Source organism: Salmo salar, chromosome ssa22, assembly GCF_905237065.1.
Source record: "Salmo salar chromosome ssa22, Ssal_v3.1, whole genome shotgun sequence".
Classification (NCBI taxonomy): Eukaryota; Metazoa; Chordata; class Actinopteri; order Salmoniformes; family Salmonidae; genus Salmo; species Salmo salar.
Window position 1 is genome coordinate 47,140,234 of NC_059463.1, and position 17,296 is coordinate 47,157,529.

Here is a 17,296-nt window from a genome sequence, read left to right on the forward strand (position 1 = left end):
AACGCTGTAGAGCCAAACTAACGGTTAGGGAACCGATGGTTGGTCAACACACCGTTCGCGTCCGCCACTATGACTTACGAACGCCATGACTCCATCACCCAATTGAACCTCCCCAACCACGTAGACGACCTCGCTCTATACCACCTTCCCGACGACAGGATAGACACAGAGATTGAAATGCCGGACGCTTTTGCTAAACGTTCCCTTGAGTTACCACAATCCATTCAATACCAAATCCAGTACGAAGGACCCATGACTGTTGATCTTAGCATACTGGATGAGGCACCTTAGTCGACCCGACTGACTACAGACCAAAAGATTGGTCTGTCGCCCGCTCTTGGACGGTGCCGGACAGTATCCTGACTGTTACTATGATCCTTGGTCTTATTTCCCTTGGCGTGTGCACCTACTACGTACACAGGCGCACACGTGCAATGGAAGACCTAATGAGGTCTTATACTAGGATCACCCGTGGGACGGAAGCGATCCCGATGTTTGGAAAGTTGGCAATGGATCCCAGCCTCCTCTCCCGAACTCGCTAGGTCAGCCCAGTAATGTCCCCGATGTAAGCTTTGGCCTTCAGGGGCCAAGTTTTTCCAAGTGCCTTAACTACCCACCTCCAAGACCTTGGACATATACTGCTCAAAAAAATAAAGGCAACACTAAAATAACATATCCTAGATCTGAATGAATGAAATAATCTTATTAAATACTTTTTTCTTTACATAGTTGAATGTGCTGACAACAAAATCACACAAAAATAATCAATGGAAATCCAATTTATCAACCCATGGAGGTCTGGATTTGGAGTCACACTCAAAATTAAAGTGGAAAACCACACTACAGGCTGATCCAACTTTGATGTAATGTCCCTAAAACAAGTCCAAATGAGGCTCAGTAGTGTGTGTGGCCTCCACGTGCCTGTATGACCTCCCTACAACACCTGGGCATGCTCCTGATGAGGTGGCGGATGGTCTCCTGAGGGATCTCCTCCCAGACCTGGACTAAAGCATCCACCAACTCCTGGACAGTCTGTGGTGCAGCGTGGCGTTGGTGGATGGAGCGAGACATGATGTCCCAGATGTGCTCAATTGGATTCAGGTCTGGGGAACGGGCGGGCCAGTCCATAGCATCAATGCCTTCCTCTTGCAGGAACTGCTGACACACTCCAGCCACATGAGGTCTAGCATTGTCTTGCATTAGGAGGAACACAGGGCCAACCGCACCAGCATATGGTCTCACAAGGGGTCTGAGGATCTCATCTCGGTACCTAATAGCAGTCAGGCTACCTCTGGCGAGCACATGAAGGGCTGTGCGGCCCCCCAAAGAAATGCCACCCCACACCATGACTGACCCACCGCCAAACCGGTCATTCTGGAGGATGTTGCAGGCAGCAGAACGTTCTCCACGGCGTCTCCAGACTCTGTCACGTCTGTCACATGTGTGTGAACCTGCTTTCATCTCTGAAGAGCACAGGGCGCCAGTGGCGAATTTGCCAATCTTGGTGTTCTTTGGCAAATGCCAAACGTCCTGCACGGTGTTGGGCTGTAAGCACAACCCCCACCTGTGGACGTCAGGCCCTCATACCACCCTCATGGAGTCTGTTTCTGACCGTTTGAGCAGACACATGCACATTTGTGGCCTGCTGGAGGTCATTTTGCAGGGCTCTGGCAGTGCTTCTCATGCTCCTCCTTGCACAAAGGCGGAAGTAGCGGTCCTGCTGCTGGGTTGTAGCCTTCCTACGGCCTCCTCCACGTCTCCTGATGTACTGGCCTGTCTCCTGGTAGCGCCTCCATGCTCTGGACACTACACTGACAGACACAGCAAACCTTCATGCCACAGCTCGCATTGATGTGCCATCCTGGATGAGCTGCACTACCTGAGCCACTTGTGTGGGTTGTAGACTCCGTCTCATGCTACCACTAGAGTGAAAGCACCGCCAGCATTCAAAAGTGACCAAAACATCAGCCAGGAAGCATAGGAACTGAGAAGTGGTTTGTGGTCACCACCTGCAGAACCACTCCTTTATTGGGGGTGTCTTGCTAATTGCCTATAATTTCCACCTGTTGTCTATTCCATTTGCACAACAGCATGTGAAATGTATTGTCAATCAGTGTTGCTTCCTAAGTGGACAGTTTGATTTCACAGAAGCGTGATTGACTTGGAGTTACATTGTGTTGTTTAAGTGTTCCCTTTATTTTTTTGAGCAGTGTATATAGAACATAGTCCATATTAGATGATTAAGGTGTGGTAGACACATTTTGTATACATTTATGTTTCTATTCCAATTTTTCTTTTAATTTCCTTTGACACTTAGGAAGCAGTAGAGCCAAAACGCTGCTCGTTTGGGGAGGAAATGTAATGATGTATTGCCTGAGTGTTGTGCGTTATTAACGTCTGCCAAGTTACTGCCTAGGTCCACTAGCCGGGATAACCGGACGACGGGCCAGAACACAGACCCACTGCCAGACCTCCTAGGTCCATTCTGGTGGTGATCCACAGCTTGCGGAAATCCTACCAGTGTGAACCACCAAGGGGGTGGGGCTGCTATGATGATCCACAAACCAGGACATCCGATGGTCATTCTTATGGTGGGTTGCAACATGCAGAATCATTCCAAGTTGAACCTACCAGAGGGGGACTGTCATGACTGTCCTGATCAGGTCAGGTTACAGGAGACCACAATCCTACAGGATTTCTCTCAACCCCCAACAGAGGAGGAGAGATCTAGGGGTATGAGGATGTGGGGTTTTCATGACCCCTCACGCCCATGATAAATCCTAGGACACAGAGAAATTCCTGTGTCCTCACTGTGGAGAACTGTCCTCAGAACATTAAACATGCAATAAAGGGACTTTGGAACAATGGTTTCCGTCAGCCACAATGGTGGTCATGACGAGAGATGGAATATGAAAATGTATGTAATTTTGTTTTATTATTAAAGGTTAACAGATGACGTTATTATGAAAACATTGTACCTTTAAGAGTTTTCTCAGTATATGCCTGATGTTTATACATTGTACATTGTGTGGAAAATATCCAAATCGAAGAGAATGTTTTGGTAAAGATTAAATGTGAAGTTAGTGTCTAAAATTGGATTTGAGTAAAATCTAGGCCTTGTCTCTTAACCTGGTACGCCCAGAGAACTGCCCTAAAGGCGGTTACGTCCACTTCTGACCCGAGGGTATAAGACAGAAGACTGGAGAATTAACATTAGACTAAAAGAGACCCCAAGCTGCAGCGAAGGTCTAAATGGTCAACGAACCCCAAAACGCAACAAAGTTTGAAGACAAAGAAATCTTTTTCTACCCAAGCTACGGATGAGTAGCTGTGTCTAAGTGGGTGAATTCAAGCCGAACCACCTAGCCTCCACTCTTCATCGAATCGTGGTATCTACGCTATTTCATTCATACACTGTGAGCTCTGAGCTACAGAGCTGTCTGTCCTCAGACGACACCACAGAGAAAAGGGAAGAAATCAGACCACCAAGCCAAGAAGGACACTGACATCGTGAGGACAATCAGAGAGTTGCGTCGGAGCAGTGCGCCCTTGAGAAGCCTAAACGAGCCACGCGGGACGCCCCTCTGAGATCTCCAACACGTAATTACATCATTATATTTTGACCCATAAGAGCGGCAGTTCGGGGAAGGCTAGGTTTAAATAAGCATAGCTGACAAATTAACCCAAATGTGCTACTGGGTTCTCACCATATTTCCTGCTATTTGGAAGGGCTCCACTGCTACCTGTTGACCTTGTATTTGGGTTACAGATAAAGGAACAGGAGAAATCATACCAGGATTATGCTAAGAAGTGGAAACAACAGATGGCGGAAGCCTATGACATCGCCATAAGAAACATGGGGAAACGAACAGCAAAGTGAAAAGCCGCAGAAGAAAATGGGTTTGGTTCTGGTCTCAGAGGATCATGTACTGGTGGGAAACATGTCAGAACGTGGGTGGCCGGGAAAGCTAAGATCACACTGGGAGGATCAAATACACGTGGCGGTAAACAGGAAAGGTGATGACAGCCCTGTCTATGAGGTCAAACCCGAGAGGGGTACAGGCAGGGCCTGGGTTCTGCATCGCAATATGCTCATGTCATGTAATTCCCTACCATTTAAGGAGCCAGTTCAAGCACCGAGTAGAGGTCTGTGGAGAAAGGAACCACTCTAGCATAGAGGTCTGGGAGGAGCTGAGGGCTCAGAGACTCAATCATCCCATGATGACCCCACTGATTCATTGGGGTCAACCATGACCTTGCACCACCGTTCAGTCCGGCAGAGGAGGCCCAGAGACATCCAAACCTTTAACACTTTTTAAATTATGTTTTTATTTAACCTTTATTTAACTAAGCAAGTCAGTTAAGAAAAAAATATTACTTACAATGACAGCCTACACCGGCCAAGCACAATCACAGCCAGTTACGATACAGCCTGGATTTGAACCAGGGTGTCTATAGTGACACCATTAACACTGAGATGCAGTGTCTTAGAACACTGCACCACTCGGGAGCCACTTTAGGGCTGCCAAGCGCTTATCAGGATATGAATTAGAGATGTTCAGAATTGTTCATTTAAATAAAATAAACATTGACTTTACTAATCACAGTGAGATAATGTTTAGTGGGGGTTGCGTCTTTGCCCATATAGGTAGACTGGGCATGTCTATATAGTTATATGGGTGTTAGTCCAGTTTTCTCAGTTGTTCTCTTGACCAGTACTTCCGTCCTCTGTTTTGAGGCCAGTTAAATGTTTGGGACAACATTACATTTTTGCAGGGTAGTGTTGTAAGGGGCTTAATACAGTTGTATTCCAGCCACTACTTGGGTAAAGCCCATAGGAAATGAAGAAGAAAACTTTAAGTGGACTGGGGAGAGGAAGAAAAACAAACAAAAAATGCTGTAAACTGCAGTTACATCGTGCTGACCTGATTAAAATTGATGGGGCTGCAGTGGAGAGGGTCAAAAGCTTCAAGTTCCTCAGCGTGCACATCACAGAGGACCTGACATGGACCCATCACACCGTCACCGTGGTGAAGAAAGCGCGACAGCCCCTCTTCAACCTCAGGCAACTAAATACATTTGTATGGTCCCTCAGATCCTCAAGAACTTCTATATATGCACCATCGAGAGTACCTTGTCTGGCTGCATCACCGCCTGGTATGACAACTGCGACCACAAGGCTCTACAGAGGGTGGTGGGAACTTGGAACGGCCCAAAACATCACTGGGAGCAAGCTCCCCTCCCTCCAGGACATTTACACCAGACGGTTTCTGAGGAAGACCTGGAAGATCGTTAAGGACTCCGTCACCCGAGCCACGGACTATTCACTCCGTTACCATCTGGCAAATGGTATCGGAGCATCAGGTCTACCACCAGGCAATCAGACTGTTGAACAGCTAACCCTAGCTGTCTACCTGCCCAGACCTGCACCTTAGATAATATTTGGGTAAGACTTTCTATGAAACATAATGCATTATACAGCATTATACATGTACCCATAACACACTATGATATAGTAATAATTCAGTATAAGTTTAGTTATAGACACATAAAGACTCATATAAACCCATGCCCCTGAGTGGCACAGTGGTCTAAAGCACTGCATCTCAGTATTAGAGGCTTCACTACAGACCCTGGTTTCGATTCCAGGCTGTATCACAACCGGCCGTGATTGGGAGTCCCATAGGGCAGTGCACAATTGTCCCAGCGTCGTCTAAGTTAGGGTTTGGCGGGTGTAGGCCATCATTGTAAATAAGAATTTATTCTTAACTGACTTGCCTAGTTAAATAAAGATTAAATAAATAAATAAAATACTGCTGATGCATTATAGTCAGAATCACTTATAATGTATAGCAACATATGTAGCGCTTCATAATTGCTGGTCACTTTTTCCTCAAGGATCATACAGCATTATAATGACCGTCAATGTGATGTATTTCTAACCTTTTTGTCAATGAGCAGCACATCATTATTACTGCATCCTAATCTTTGTTTTGGTGTGTTAAAGCATACTTATGAGCCACAATAAAGTAATATTCTTTGATTGCTTTAGGTAAGGTGATGAAAGGCAGACAGCTATTTGCTGACATTGAGGTATATGCTGATGTTGAAGCCAAGTCGCTCACCCACCATTGCACCTTGTATCAAATGGTGAGCTGGAACTTGCTTTACATGCACAGACAGTTACATTGTTATGTGTTCAACTACAAAGCCCTTCTGAGTAAATGACCTCTCTACCTCTGTAGCCTGCTCTTGTTCACCAGTAGCAGTTACCAGACACGGTCTACTAGGTGGTTGGTAAAGCCTCAGGGCAGTTACGGAGAAAGGCAAGACTGCCTTTTCCTATTGTGCACCAGAGGCATGGAACAGTCTGCAAAATGTGGCATGGAACTTCACCTAGATGTACTAGTGCCCCTTAGTGAGTTTAAAACTCTGGCCTAAAACTATGTTCAGGAGGAGTGTAAATGTTTCCTGTAGGCTGGATCAGCTCTTGATAACGTGTTGTTGTATGTTTTTTTCCCTGGTTAAATTAGCTGTTACTGTACAGTTCTAAAGTTGCCATTGTATGTTTTCATGAAATGTCAGGACTTTTTGGAGGGTAAAAATGTTTGACCGTTAAAAATGCTATTTTCCCAAACCCCTAACCCTAACCTTAACATTTATCCTAAACCTAACCCTAACCCCCAAAACCCTAACCTTAACCCTAGCCCTAACATTAACCTTAACACCAAAACCCTAAATCAAACCCCTTAAGCTTAAAATATCATTTGAACAAATTCAGGACCTGAAAAAAGTCTTAAATGTTAGGACTTTTGGGGTCTGGATAATGTAGGAAAACACACGTGCACACACACACACTGTCAACACTGCTGTTCTATTTATATACTATTTTATTCAACTGCAACACCAAGACATTATCCACTTCATATTTGTAAATACAGTCATACTTGACATATCACGTTCGTAATTTATGCTGTAACTAGCTATATATGCAATTGTGACCACATCAGTTTTACTACTATGCATACTACTTTCTTATACTATTTGTTTTTTTATACAAAAGGTATTCAAATATATTTGAAATGCCTGAAATTGATCTCCAGCTAACAGCAAGAGCAAGGCTGGAGGGATTTGAGGCTCGCGACCAGATGCGCGTTCTCGATTATAAACCTCTGACGCCTTCATCCGGGAATCTGGTACGAACTCGCTCTCCAACATGGCGGCGCCAGGTGAGGTTTATGTGGGTGAACGAGCTAGGTCGGTTGGGAGATTTCAGAGGGTATTAGCGCGACACAATTTAGCAAATATCGTTTGACGAGTGTCTGCAGCTTGTCGTGTCAATCGTTGTCGGTGTCTTATGTGTATAGTTTCATCAAATTACTGTTTCTCAGGGATAAAGACGCCGCTGCCGGCGAAGGGATCTAGCTTGCTAACGTCGTTAGCTTCGCGAGGCAGCTATTTGCTCAGAGTTTAATAATTTCTTCCCGGTGTTTTTCATTGAGTGATATGTTACGGGTATTGCGTTGACTTTAGAGTGTGCCTTTGGATTGTATCAGACATTTAAGTAGGTCGTAATGTTATTTATAAACAACTGACACATTGTGTCTAGGTAGTCGACGATTTACTGTGGCACTAATACAAGCAAGCGCATTTCTTGTAGGAGGGTCTGGTTCAGTGGCATGGGGTTCTCAAGGAATTTCCCACGTGCGGATTTTGGTAACCGATGGGTGAAGCAGGACAGTTGCTGGACGCGTCCTAACGCAGGCCTCCCCTCAAATGTTAGCAGGCTGGCGTATTTAATGATGTCAGCCACATGCCACTAGCATAGGCCTTAAAGTATTCCCGGTAAGCAGTCCTTTGCTGACGAAGCCAGTGGATGTAATGACAATGGCTAGCTAAACAACTAGCTAGCTCGTTAGCGCACTAACATACCAGTGGTAGCTTCAGCTGTATTGACCGCTAACGTTAGTTAGCTAGGTACCATCCAGTTGTTTCGAAAATATTGGTTAGTGTTAGTTAGTTTTGGCAATATGGCTACATTGACAAAATAGTTATAACTACATTGGCAAGAATGACTCACTGGCCATTTCCCCAGTTTGGTTTCACGTAATTCATAATGATTCACCACGTGGAAGGACTACTTTGCACCTAGGCCTAACTTACACGCTGTTTGCTAGGATAATTCAATATAGTAGCTTGTTCTACAGTGTGCGTTAATGGTATTGTTCTCACTCACTGCACGACTACCATCACCATTCATTGTAAACAGTGTGTGTGACCCACTGACAAGACACCAATTGTAAACAGGCCGTGTGTGTGATGCTCTGTAGTGTGTGAAAAGAATGCCCTGACAGCTGGGATTTCCACAATGAAGCCGCCAGCCCTCTTTGTTTTTCCCAGTCTGCTTCAAACCAAAACAAATCGACCAAACCTGCTCCATCAGAAGACGTGGGTCTCATTGAAACCAGTAGTCAACCAATTTAGTCAAAATAACTAATTTAATGTCTGTCACACACACCTAAAGTGTTGTTGCCCTTAAAGAAACAACCAAACTCTCTGTTGCTGAAAATAGGATAAACTGTAAAAGCACTTATCAGTGATGCACAATTTTGTTATGGAGCGTTTCAATATAGTGGCAGTTAATGAGGTGAGAGAGACCACTCCCTGTTTTAGAAGCAGGTTGGCATTCATGGGGATGACTCATGTACTGGAGGCAGCTTTGCAGGGTAGTCACTAGCTGGCCTTAACCACACTGCTAACCTTATGCCATAACTTTTTTAATTAAGACCAAAAAGCACATTTTTGTTTACATGAATTTTTACAATATGTAGCCAGCTTTCACTTTGCAGCTGGCCAATGTAGTAGTAATCTCATCTCTGCCTCCAGTACAAGATTAATCTCAATAAATGTCATCCTGCAGTTTAGAATGGGTCAGTGGGGCCAAGGCTCATCTGGCTGGCTTTGGCCCCACACACTATGAAGACCTATTAGACAGACACACTGTTTCAATATCATGGTCTGCACGTCACTGCGCCTTTATCTGACACGATGCTGGACTGGAGCACTCCACAACAGTGAGAAATTACTATTTGTTCGCATGCAGCTGTTGGCATAAAGGACGGATTGAGGCCTTTCCAAAACCAATGCGCTTGTTTTGCCTTCATCAGAGAATGTCAATGGCAGTGTGAAAATGACGCAACATAGTTTCAGGCATTTCCACTAGCTCGGTATAGACACTTTCATTGGTTTCCAACGCAATGCAGGACTGCCTGGAGGTAGAGGGCTGCACTCCTGCGGAATGCCAACTGAACCTGCTGGCCCCAATAGAGATCATAGCAGCCAATCAGCATTTTTCATGCTGCGGTTGGGAGCTGGCAGTCTGACTATTTTGGGATGAAAATATTTGTTGTCTCGCAGATGATTTGAAAATGTCTGTCTTTCTGCTTTGTATGCATTAACCTGCCTACTGTATTAAAAACACCTATTTGTTGCATTATTCACATAGTCAGATTTCGCTGCTTAAGTTCAGTAGCCTGTCTCTCCTCCAAGTTAGGTGTGCAAGATCAAGGGTGTCTGTATATGTGTGGTCTCAATTAGAGTAGGCTGCCTATGCATAGGAGAATCAGGTGGCAGTTATCTTCCCAAGGAATTTTTATTAAATACTATTAGACAATAGTTTACTACAGTTTCTGTAAATAAATAATAATGGTAAGAAGTGGAGGGCGCTCAACAGACTTGAGTCTAGGTGCTATCCAACAAATAGATTATTGAAAAGACACAAAGCAAGCGTAGGCTAAAAATTGTGAGCGGATATTGCCTGTTCATTTTCTCTAAATATTGTTTGCCCATTTATTTGTCTCTGCCTGAAAATCGTCCTCCTAAAAGATAGGATATGTTCTATATGCAAAACGTAGCTAAAGAGAAAGTGCAACTGTCCTCTCAACATTCTTGCTACTTCAAGTTCAGTATCCATATGTGGAGATCAGGTGCATGTGTGGTCTCAATTCAAGACTAGGTATGTTTCGAAATACAGACGGTATGATTTTCAATAGTTTTTTTAATTTTTTTTTATGTGGGGGTGTTGTGTGCAACTCAACTGCTTATAAACTAATTTTAAGAAATCTAAGATGTCAAATTATACCGAGCTCCAGCTATGCATTTGGTTTGCTATCTTGCTAGCTAAGTGGCTAGATATCAAGCTTCTTGGTTACAGAAGAGACATTCTATCCCCTCCTGGATCAAGATCCCTGTTGCCTAAATTGTTTTGTACATCCAAACATTTTATTTTATCCCCCCCCTATACCCCACTATGGTAAAGAGACGGTATGAAAATCTGCATACCGCCCAACCCTAGTAGGCTCTATAGCCTATGCATGGGCGGCAAAGCACATGGCCGTTATCTTTACAAGGATATTGACTTCCGAAATATGATTAGGCTATAGTTTACTACATTGCTTAGAAATAAATATTTATCACCCATATTTGTCTGTCTGAAAATAGTCTCACTCCTAAAACATATCTCAAGGGAAAGTGCACGTCTCTCCACCTCTGCTCTCTTCAAACTACGTCTAGCCTGTTTGATTATCGGCCAGTAATACCGAAAGCCTAATAATGGGACACGTGACAATCTATTTCTTGGGTTATTTTTGTGGATTTTGATATTGCCTGTAGGGCGCAAAATTGCTTGCACCATGGCTGGCAAGTGAGCTGTCACATACGCCTAAAATAACATTGAAGGACTGTGGTTGGGTTCGGACCTGTTGCGCGTGGGAGTAGAACAGAAATCCAGCGGAGTGCGGTATGAATAAATCCATCTCTCGCAGACCTCTACCTCGAGTCTAGTAGTTACAAATCAAGTTAAATGGACCGCTTGTAGTGGGCTATGACTTTGTAATTACATCAGTCAAAATGTCTTCCAAATGTACCCTCTATCTCGTACGTAAGAGACTGGCAACCATGCTAATCCAGACCCCTTAGATTGGAAACTAGGGACTAGTGGTTGTTTTTGGACAGTTTACCGCTGTACATGACATTTCCCTTCAATGTGTCATGCAGCCCACTGATCTCCCTCTCTCCCTCTCCAGCTAAGAAGAAGGGGAATAAGAAGGGGAAGACCCTGACCCTCACTGACTTCCTGGCAGAGGACAATGGGAGTGGAGGCAATGCTCCACCACCGCAACCCAGCTACGCCAAGTCCACCAGCTGGGCCGACGAGACGGATGACCTGGAGGGAGATGGTGAGACACACAACATGAGATCTCATATGGGGGCTCATCCAAAGCTGCAAACTTACCAGGGTTTCAACGTTCACTAGGGTGCAATGCTAACTATGCAGATCAGTGAAATGTAGCATTGGGAATCATGTCTTGTTGTTCCACAGTACATTTCTATCTGTTTTCGGTAACGTTGCACCTGTCCATGGAAAAACATATCCCTCTTCCTTACTCCTCCCACTCTTTCTCTCAGTGTCCACCTCCTGGCACTCAGGGGAGGACAGTTACCGGGCCCCGGCCATAGATCGCAACATCCTGCCCACGGCGCCACGGTCGGCCCGCGAGCCCAATGTGGACCGGTCACGCCTCCCCCGCAGCCCCCCCTACACCGCCTTCCTGGGCAACCTGCCCTACGACGTCTCCGAGGAATCTATCATGGACTTCTTCCGGGGCCTAGCGGTACGTACTAGATCCTGTCAGAACGGAAACTGTGTTAACAAAATCTGTGTTTTCAGTAGGCACAACATGGTGCAAAAATGCTTTGCAGTCCTACCTGTACATGTCTACGTTATGCCGACTCAGCGTGACTCTGGTGTGGGAAGGATACCGCACACTTTTTGACTTGTGTATTATTATTTATATATATATCTTATTTCTTTAACTAGGCAAGTCAGATATGAACAAATTCTTATTTACAATGACGGCCTACCCCAGCCAAATCCGGACGATGCTGGGCCAATTGTGCGCTGCCATGTGGGACAGCCCGGATTCGAACCAGGGACTGTAGCAATGCCTCTTGCATTGAGGTTAGGGCAGGGCGGTATAACGTATTTTATGATATACTGGTATTAATGCAGAGACCGGTTTGGGTTTTTACTTTACCTTCTATACCGGCATTTTAATGTTTGGTTTGTTAAATGTGATACGCCATGTGTAATGTCACTTTTTATAGTTCACTTTACTACTTGAGTCATCTTTCTCTCCGTGCCACTTTCCACAATCTAGCCAAGCCCCCTGTCACTCAAGGAGCGTATTTGATGTTCCTCAACCATGACACTTGCGTTCAGTCTGCATGGTCGATGCAGCACATGCAACAATGTTGACAACAACAGTGCTGTTTTCACTTTGCTTCTTAATATTAATCGACTAGTGTTCTATATTGACACTATTAGTTTGTTTCTTACAACAGCAAACAGCTAGTTTGTCTTTTCTTAGCAAGTTTCCCTGTCTTGAGACACTAAATGTTAGCTGCTATCTAGCTAGCTAATAAATGTGCTGAGTAAGAGCAAACGTAACTAGCTAATACAGCCTGATAATACCAGTGATGGTGTAGACCTAAATCAGCATGTTTGTGCAACAGTATCTTCTAAATCAGAGGAATATGAAAAGCAAGAATATGTTAGCTACATGAAGTAGCTGAGAGAACATGCAATGTAGCCAAAGCTTATAGGTTCTCCTAGGAAACACTTATCAACATTTTAGTTCCTAGCCTGTCACAATAACTCCACCCTGGCATTTTAATTTGTTGTCATATCAAACACTGTATTCAAAGTGCCCACTATTATATTCTAACCATAGAACAGTCATTCTATTTCCATGATTCCAACAGTTTTGCTCTAATTCATAATTGCAACGTTTGGTTAAAAATAAGTCTGAGAGAATTTTCCCATATCATGCAGCCCTGTGTGGCAGTGCGGAAATTCAAAATTGAGCACTAGTGTAAAGTACTACTTAAGTCGTTTTTTTTGGTATCTGTACTTTACTGTTTATTTTTGACAACTTTTACGTCACTACATTCCTAAGTAAAATACTGTACTTTATTACTCCATACATTTTCCCTGACACCTAAAAGTACTTGTTACATTTTGAATGCTTAGCAGGCAGGAAAGTTGTCCAATTCACGCACTTGTTAAGAGAACATCCCTGGTCATCTACTGCCTCTGATCTGGAGGACTCGCTACACGCATGCTTTGTTTGTAAATTAGGTCTGAGTGTTGGAGTGTGCCCCTGGCTATCCGTTAAATAAATATGGTGCCATCTGGTTTGCTTATTATAAGGAATTTGAAATGATTTATGCTTTTCCTTTTGATACTCAAGTACATTTTATCAATTACATTTACTTTTGACACTTACGTCATTTAGCAGACGCTCTTATCCAGAGCGACTTACAAATTGGTGCATTCACCTTATGATATCCAGTGGAACAACCACTTAAGGATATTTAAAACCAAATACTTTTAGACTTTTACTTAAGTAGTATTTTAGTGGGATGACTTTTACTTGAGTAATTTTCTGTTAACGTATCTTTACTTTTACTGAAGTATGACAATTTCGTACTTTTTGAGTGCAGAAATGATAGAAGTGCTGAAATTTGTTTTGGTTGAATTGAACAGTATAAAACAAACAGAATGAACACTCATTGAAATCACTTAGAATGTGTGTGTTGCCACCCTAGGATCACTCACTACTCAAAAAGCAAATGAACAACTTCTATTATTCAAAAAATACAGTCAAATATCATCCAAGTGTAAAAAAATACCGTGATATAATATTTTGGCCATATCGCCCAGCCCTAATTGAGATGCAATGCCTTAGACCGCAGTGTCGCCCCACCCACCTGTGTACCAGAGTCCTAGCTTAAATATGGACCAATTGAAGTATGTGTAGACAGATCTACATTTTCAACAGTGTAGATCTATGATGATTGACAGTTACTATCAGTATATAGGAAAGGGGAACTGTAAAACATTTACTATTATAAGGGTTTGCACTAAAAACAAATCTATTAGACTCTTTACCAAACTTAGTTTTTGCTGACCAGCCTCGTTATCTTCAGAATTATACACCTATTGAACCTGCCAACAGTGAGCCTCTTGGCACCAATCGAAGCCGTTGCTGTTCTCTTGTAGCAGATACGGTCAAATGGATGCCAAAAACAACACTTTCACCGACGGTCGCTGTGAAGTTTGACAATAACTGACTCAGCAACATTAAGGGGAAGGTCACTTGATGCTAAATTGTGCCTAGAAAAAGTGTGATGTGTATTTCTTGGCCGTCATTGTGATTTATTTGACAGGTCTAGTTAGTGTTATCAGGATTCTAATTTGATTTGCCTCCCAATGATCGCTGCTGAAAAGTTTTCTGTTTTAAAGGAGACATGAGAAACTGAATGACTGTGGTTGTGTTGATGCTTGTGGTTAGCTATTTAATCACCAGTTGTTTGTATTCCTGTTAGGGATGCACATTTTGGTCAATTTTGCTGCCGACTAACCGACCCCTCATTAACTGGTCAACAAACATTTTCCCCCCAAACAGTAAAATGAGTTGACCAACAGAAAATACTATGCATGTATACAAGGAGTGGACATTTTTCATTAAGAGCTGGAAACATGCAACAATAGCAAACCTGTCATTTCAGTCAAAAGGCTATAGTTTATTATTGAACATGCAACTCCTGTAATGAAGGAGCCAATAAAAAGTAATTTTTGAACATTTGCCCAAGTTCAATTCGTGGGAAATCGCTGTTCTAAACAGCGCACTTAAAGCGATCAGTTACATATGTGATAGACAAATCTCAGTTAGAAACTTAGAGAAGGGGAATCTTATTGTAATGACTAGGATGGGTTGCTAATATGAGCATTGTGCCTTTGGCTTATGGACAATGAAAGAAAGTTGATACAAAAACCAATAGAACAGAAGAGACGTTCTGTATCTTCATAAAATAATTGCCTCCACTTTCTATGGTTGGATTTTGGCTAGGTTACTTTGAAGCAAGGTAATACATGCCTCATTATTTAAAGTTAAACGTTTGGGTTTCAAACAGTTATACTCCTTCAAGCTCACATTGCAAAGTGGTGTGACCGTTGATATAGCCTATGCACTCATGCTGTAATTACAAGTTAATTGTGGCTATAAAACAGTTAACCTCTCTCGGGTATGTGGGACGAAATCGTCCCACCTAGTCAACAGCCAGTGGAATCGAGTGGCGCGATATTCAAAAACCTTAAATGCTATAACTTCAATTTCTCAAACATATGACTATTTTACACCATTTTAAAGATAAGACTCTCGTTAATCTAACCACATTGTCCGATTTCAAAAAGGCTTTACAACGAAAGCAAAACATTAGATTATGTCAGGAGAGTACCCAGCCAGAAATAATCACACACCCATTTTTCAAGCTAGCATATAATGTCACAAAAACCAAAACCACAGCTAAATGCAGCACTAACCTTTGATGATCTTCATCAGATGACACTCCTAGGACATTATGTTATACAATACATGCATGTTTTGTTCAATCAAGTTTATATTTATATAAAAAAACAGCTTTTCACATTAGCATGTGACGTTCAGAACTAGCAAACATACCGAAAACTTCCGGTGAATTTACTAAATTACTCACGATAAACGTTCACAAAAAACATAATTATTGTAAGAATTATAGATACAGAACTCCTTTATGCAATCGCGGTGTCAGATTTTAAAATAGCTTTTCGGCAAAAGCACATTTTGCAATATTCTGAGTAGATAGCTCGCCATCACGGGCTAGCTAATTTGACACCCACCAAGTTTGGCGTTCACTAAACTCAGAATTACTATAAGAAAAATTGGATTACCTTTGCTGTTCTTCGTCAGAATGCACTCCCAGGACTTCTACTTCATCCACAAATGTTGTTTTGGTTCAAAATAATCCATAGTTATGTTCAAATATCCTCTGTTTTGTCCGTGCGTTTAGGTCCCTATCCGAACGGTGACGCGCGGACGCATGTCGTGACAAAAAATGTCAAAATATTCCATTACCGTACTTCGAAGCATGTCAAACGCTGTTTAAAATCCATTTTTATGCGTTTTTTTTTTTTTTTCGTAAAATAGCGATAATATTCCGACCGGGAGACTTGTTTTCGTTCAAAGAAGAAAATTGTCTCGTCACGTGCACGCGCGCCCCCCGTTTCATTGTTCTCAGATCGACCACTTTCCAAATGCGCTACTGTTTTTCAGCCAGGGACTGCAGAGTCATCATTCCCCATTCTGGCGCCTTCTGAGAGCCTATGGGAGCCTTAGAAAATGTCACGTTACAGCAGAGATCCTCTATTTTCCATAAAGAGGCTATAGAAGGCCAAGAAGTGGTCAGAGAGGGCACTTCCTGTATGCAATCTTCTCAGGTTTTGGCCTGCCATATGAGTTCTGTTATACTCACAGACACCATTCAAACAGTTTTAGAAACTTTAGGATGTTTTCTATCCAAATCAAACAATTATATGCATATTCTAGTTTCTGGGCAGGAGTAATAACCAGATTAAATCGGGTACGTTTTTTTATCCGGATGTGAAAATACTGCCCCCTACCCTAGAGAGGTTAACACACGATTGCATTTAGAATTTTTATTTGTTATGCAATGACTGGGCTTACAAAAGCACATGCTCTCGTGCTGCCTGACAGGCAATATCCTAGTTTGAGGAGCAGAATAGCCTATGTATGCTCAACGTGTGTGATAAGATGCTTAACTTCTTGCATCTAGCCAACAGCCAATGGAACAACAGGGCGCGAAATTCAAAACATCAAAAATCTAATAATTTAAATTTCTCAAACATATGACTATTTTACACAATTTTAAAGATACACTTCTCCTGAATCCAACCACGTTGTCCGATTTCAAAAAGGCTTTACAGTGAAAGTAAAACATTAGATTATGTTAGGACACCACTTAAAACAAGAAAAGCCACACAGCCATTTTCCTAGCAAGGAGATGTGTCACAAAAACCTAAAATCCAGCTAAAATGAGGCACTAACCTTTGACGATCTTCATCAGATGACACCCCTAGGACATCATGTTACACAATACATGTATGTTTTGTTCGATCAAGTTTATATTTCTATCCAAAAACAGCATTTTACATAGGTGCGTGATGTTCAGAAAATGATTAGCCTCCAAAACCTCCGGTGAATGACCACAATGTGCACATTCATTTACAGAAATACTCATCATAAACGTTGACAAAATATATAACAATTATTTAAAGAATTATAGATATACTCCCTCTTAATGCAATCGCTGTGTCAGATTTCAAAATAACTTTACG

The 17,296-nt window shown here is 42.6% G+C and overlaps 1 protein-coding gene and 1 non-coding gene across 10 annotated transcripts in view; both read left to right on the plus strand.

The window, feature by feature from the left end:
* The first annotated feature begins 7,130 nt into the window (after positions 1-7,130).
* Positions 7,131-17,296, plus strand: part of LOC100380867 (eukaryotic translation initiation factor 4B) — a 43,080-nt gene continuing 32,914 nt past the window's right edge. For 8 of the 9 annotated variants that reach the window (XM_014167976.2, XM_014167979.2, XM_014167981.2 and 5 more), the window contains exons 1-3: positions 7,132-7,229; positions 11,085-11,237; positions 11,467-11,672. In XM_014167976.2, the coding sequence (XP_014023451.1) occupies positions 7,217-7,229; positions 11,085-11,237; positions 11,467-11,672 (372 nt within the window). In that variant the 5' untranslated portion in view covers positions 7,132-7,216. Of the gene's footprint in view, positions 7,230-11,084; positions 11,238-11,466; positions 11,673-17,296 lie in introns of all 9 variants that reach the window. The other variant, XM_045705064.1, reaches the window with a different exon arrangement.
* On the plus strand, positions 14,086-14,221 carry LOC123729740 (small nucleolar RNA SNORA16B/SNORA16A family). Its single transcript, XR_006761447.1, has one exon. It is a non-coding gene; the product is annotated as a small nucleolar RNA SNORA16B/SNORA16A family (small nucleolar RNA).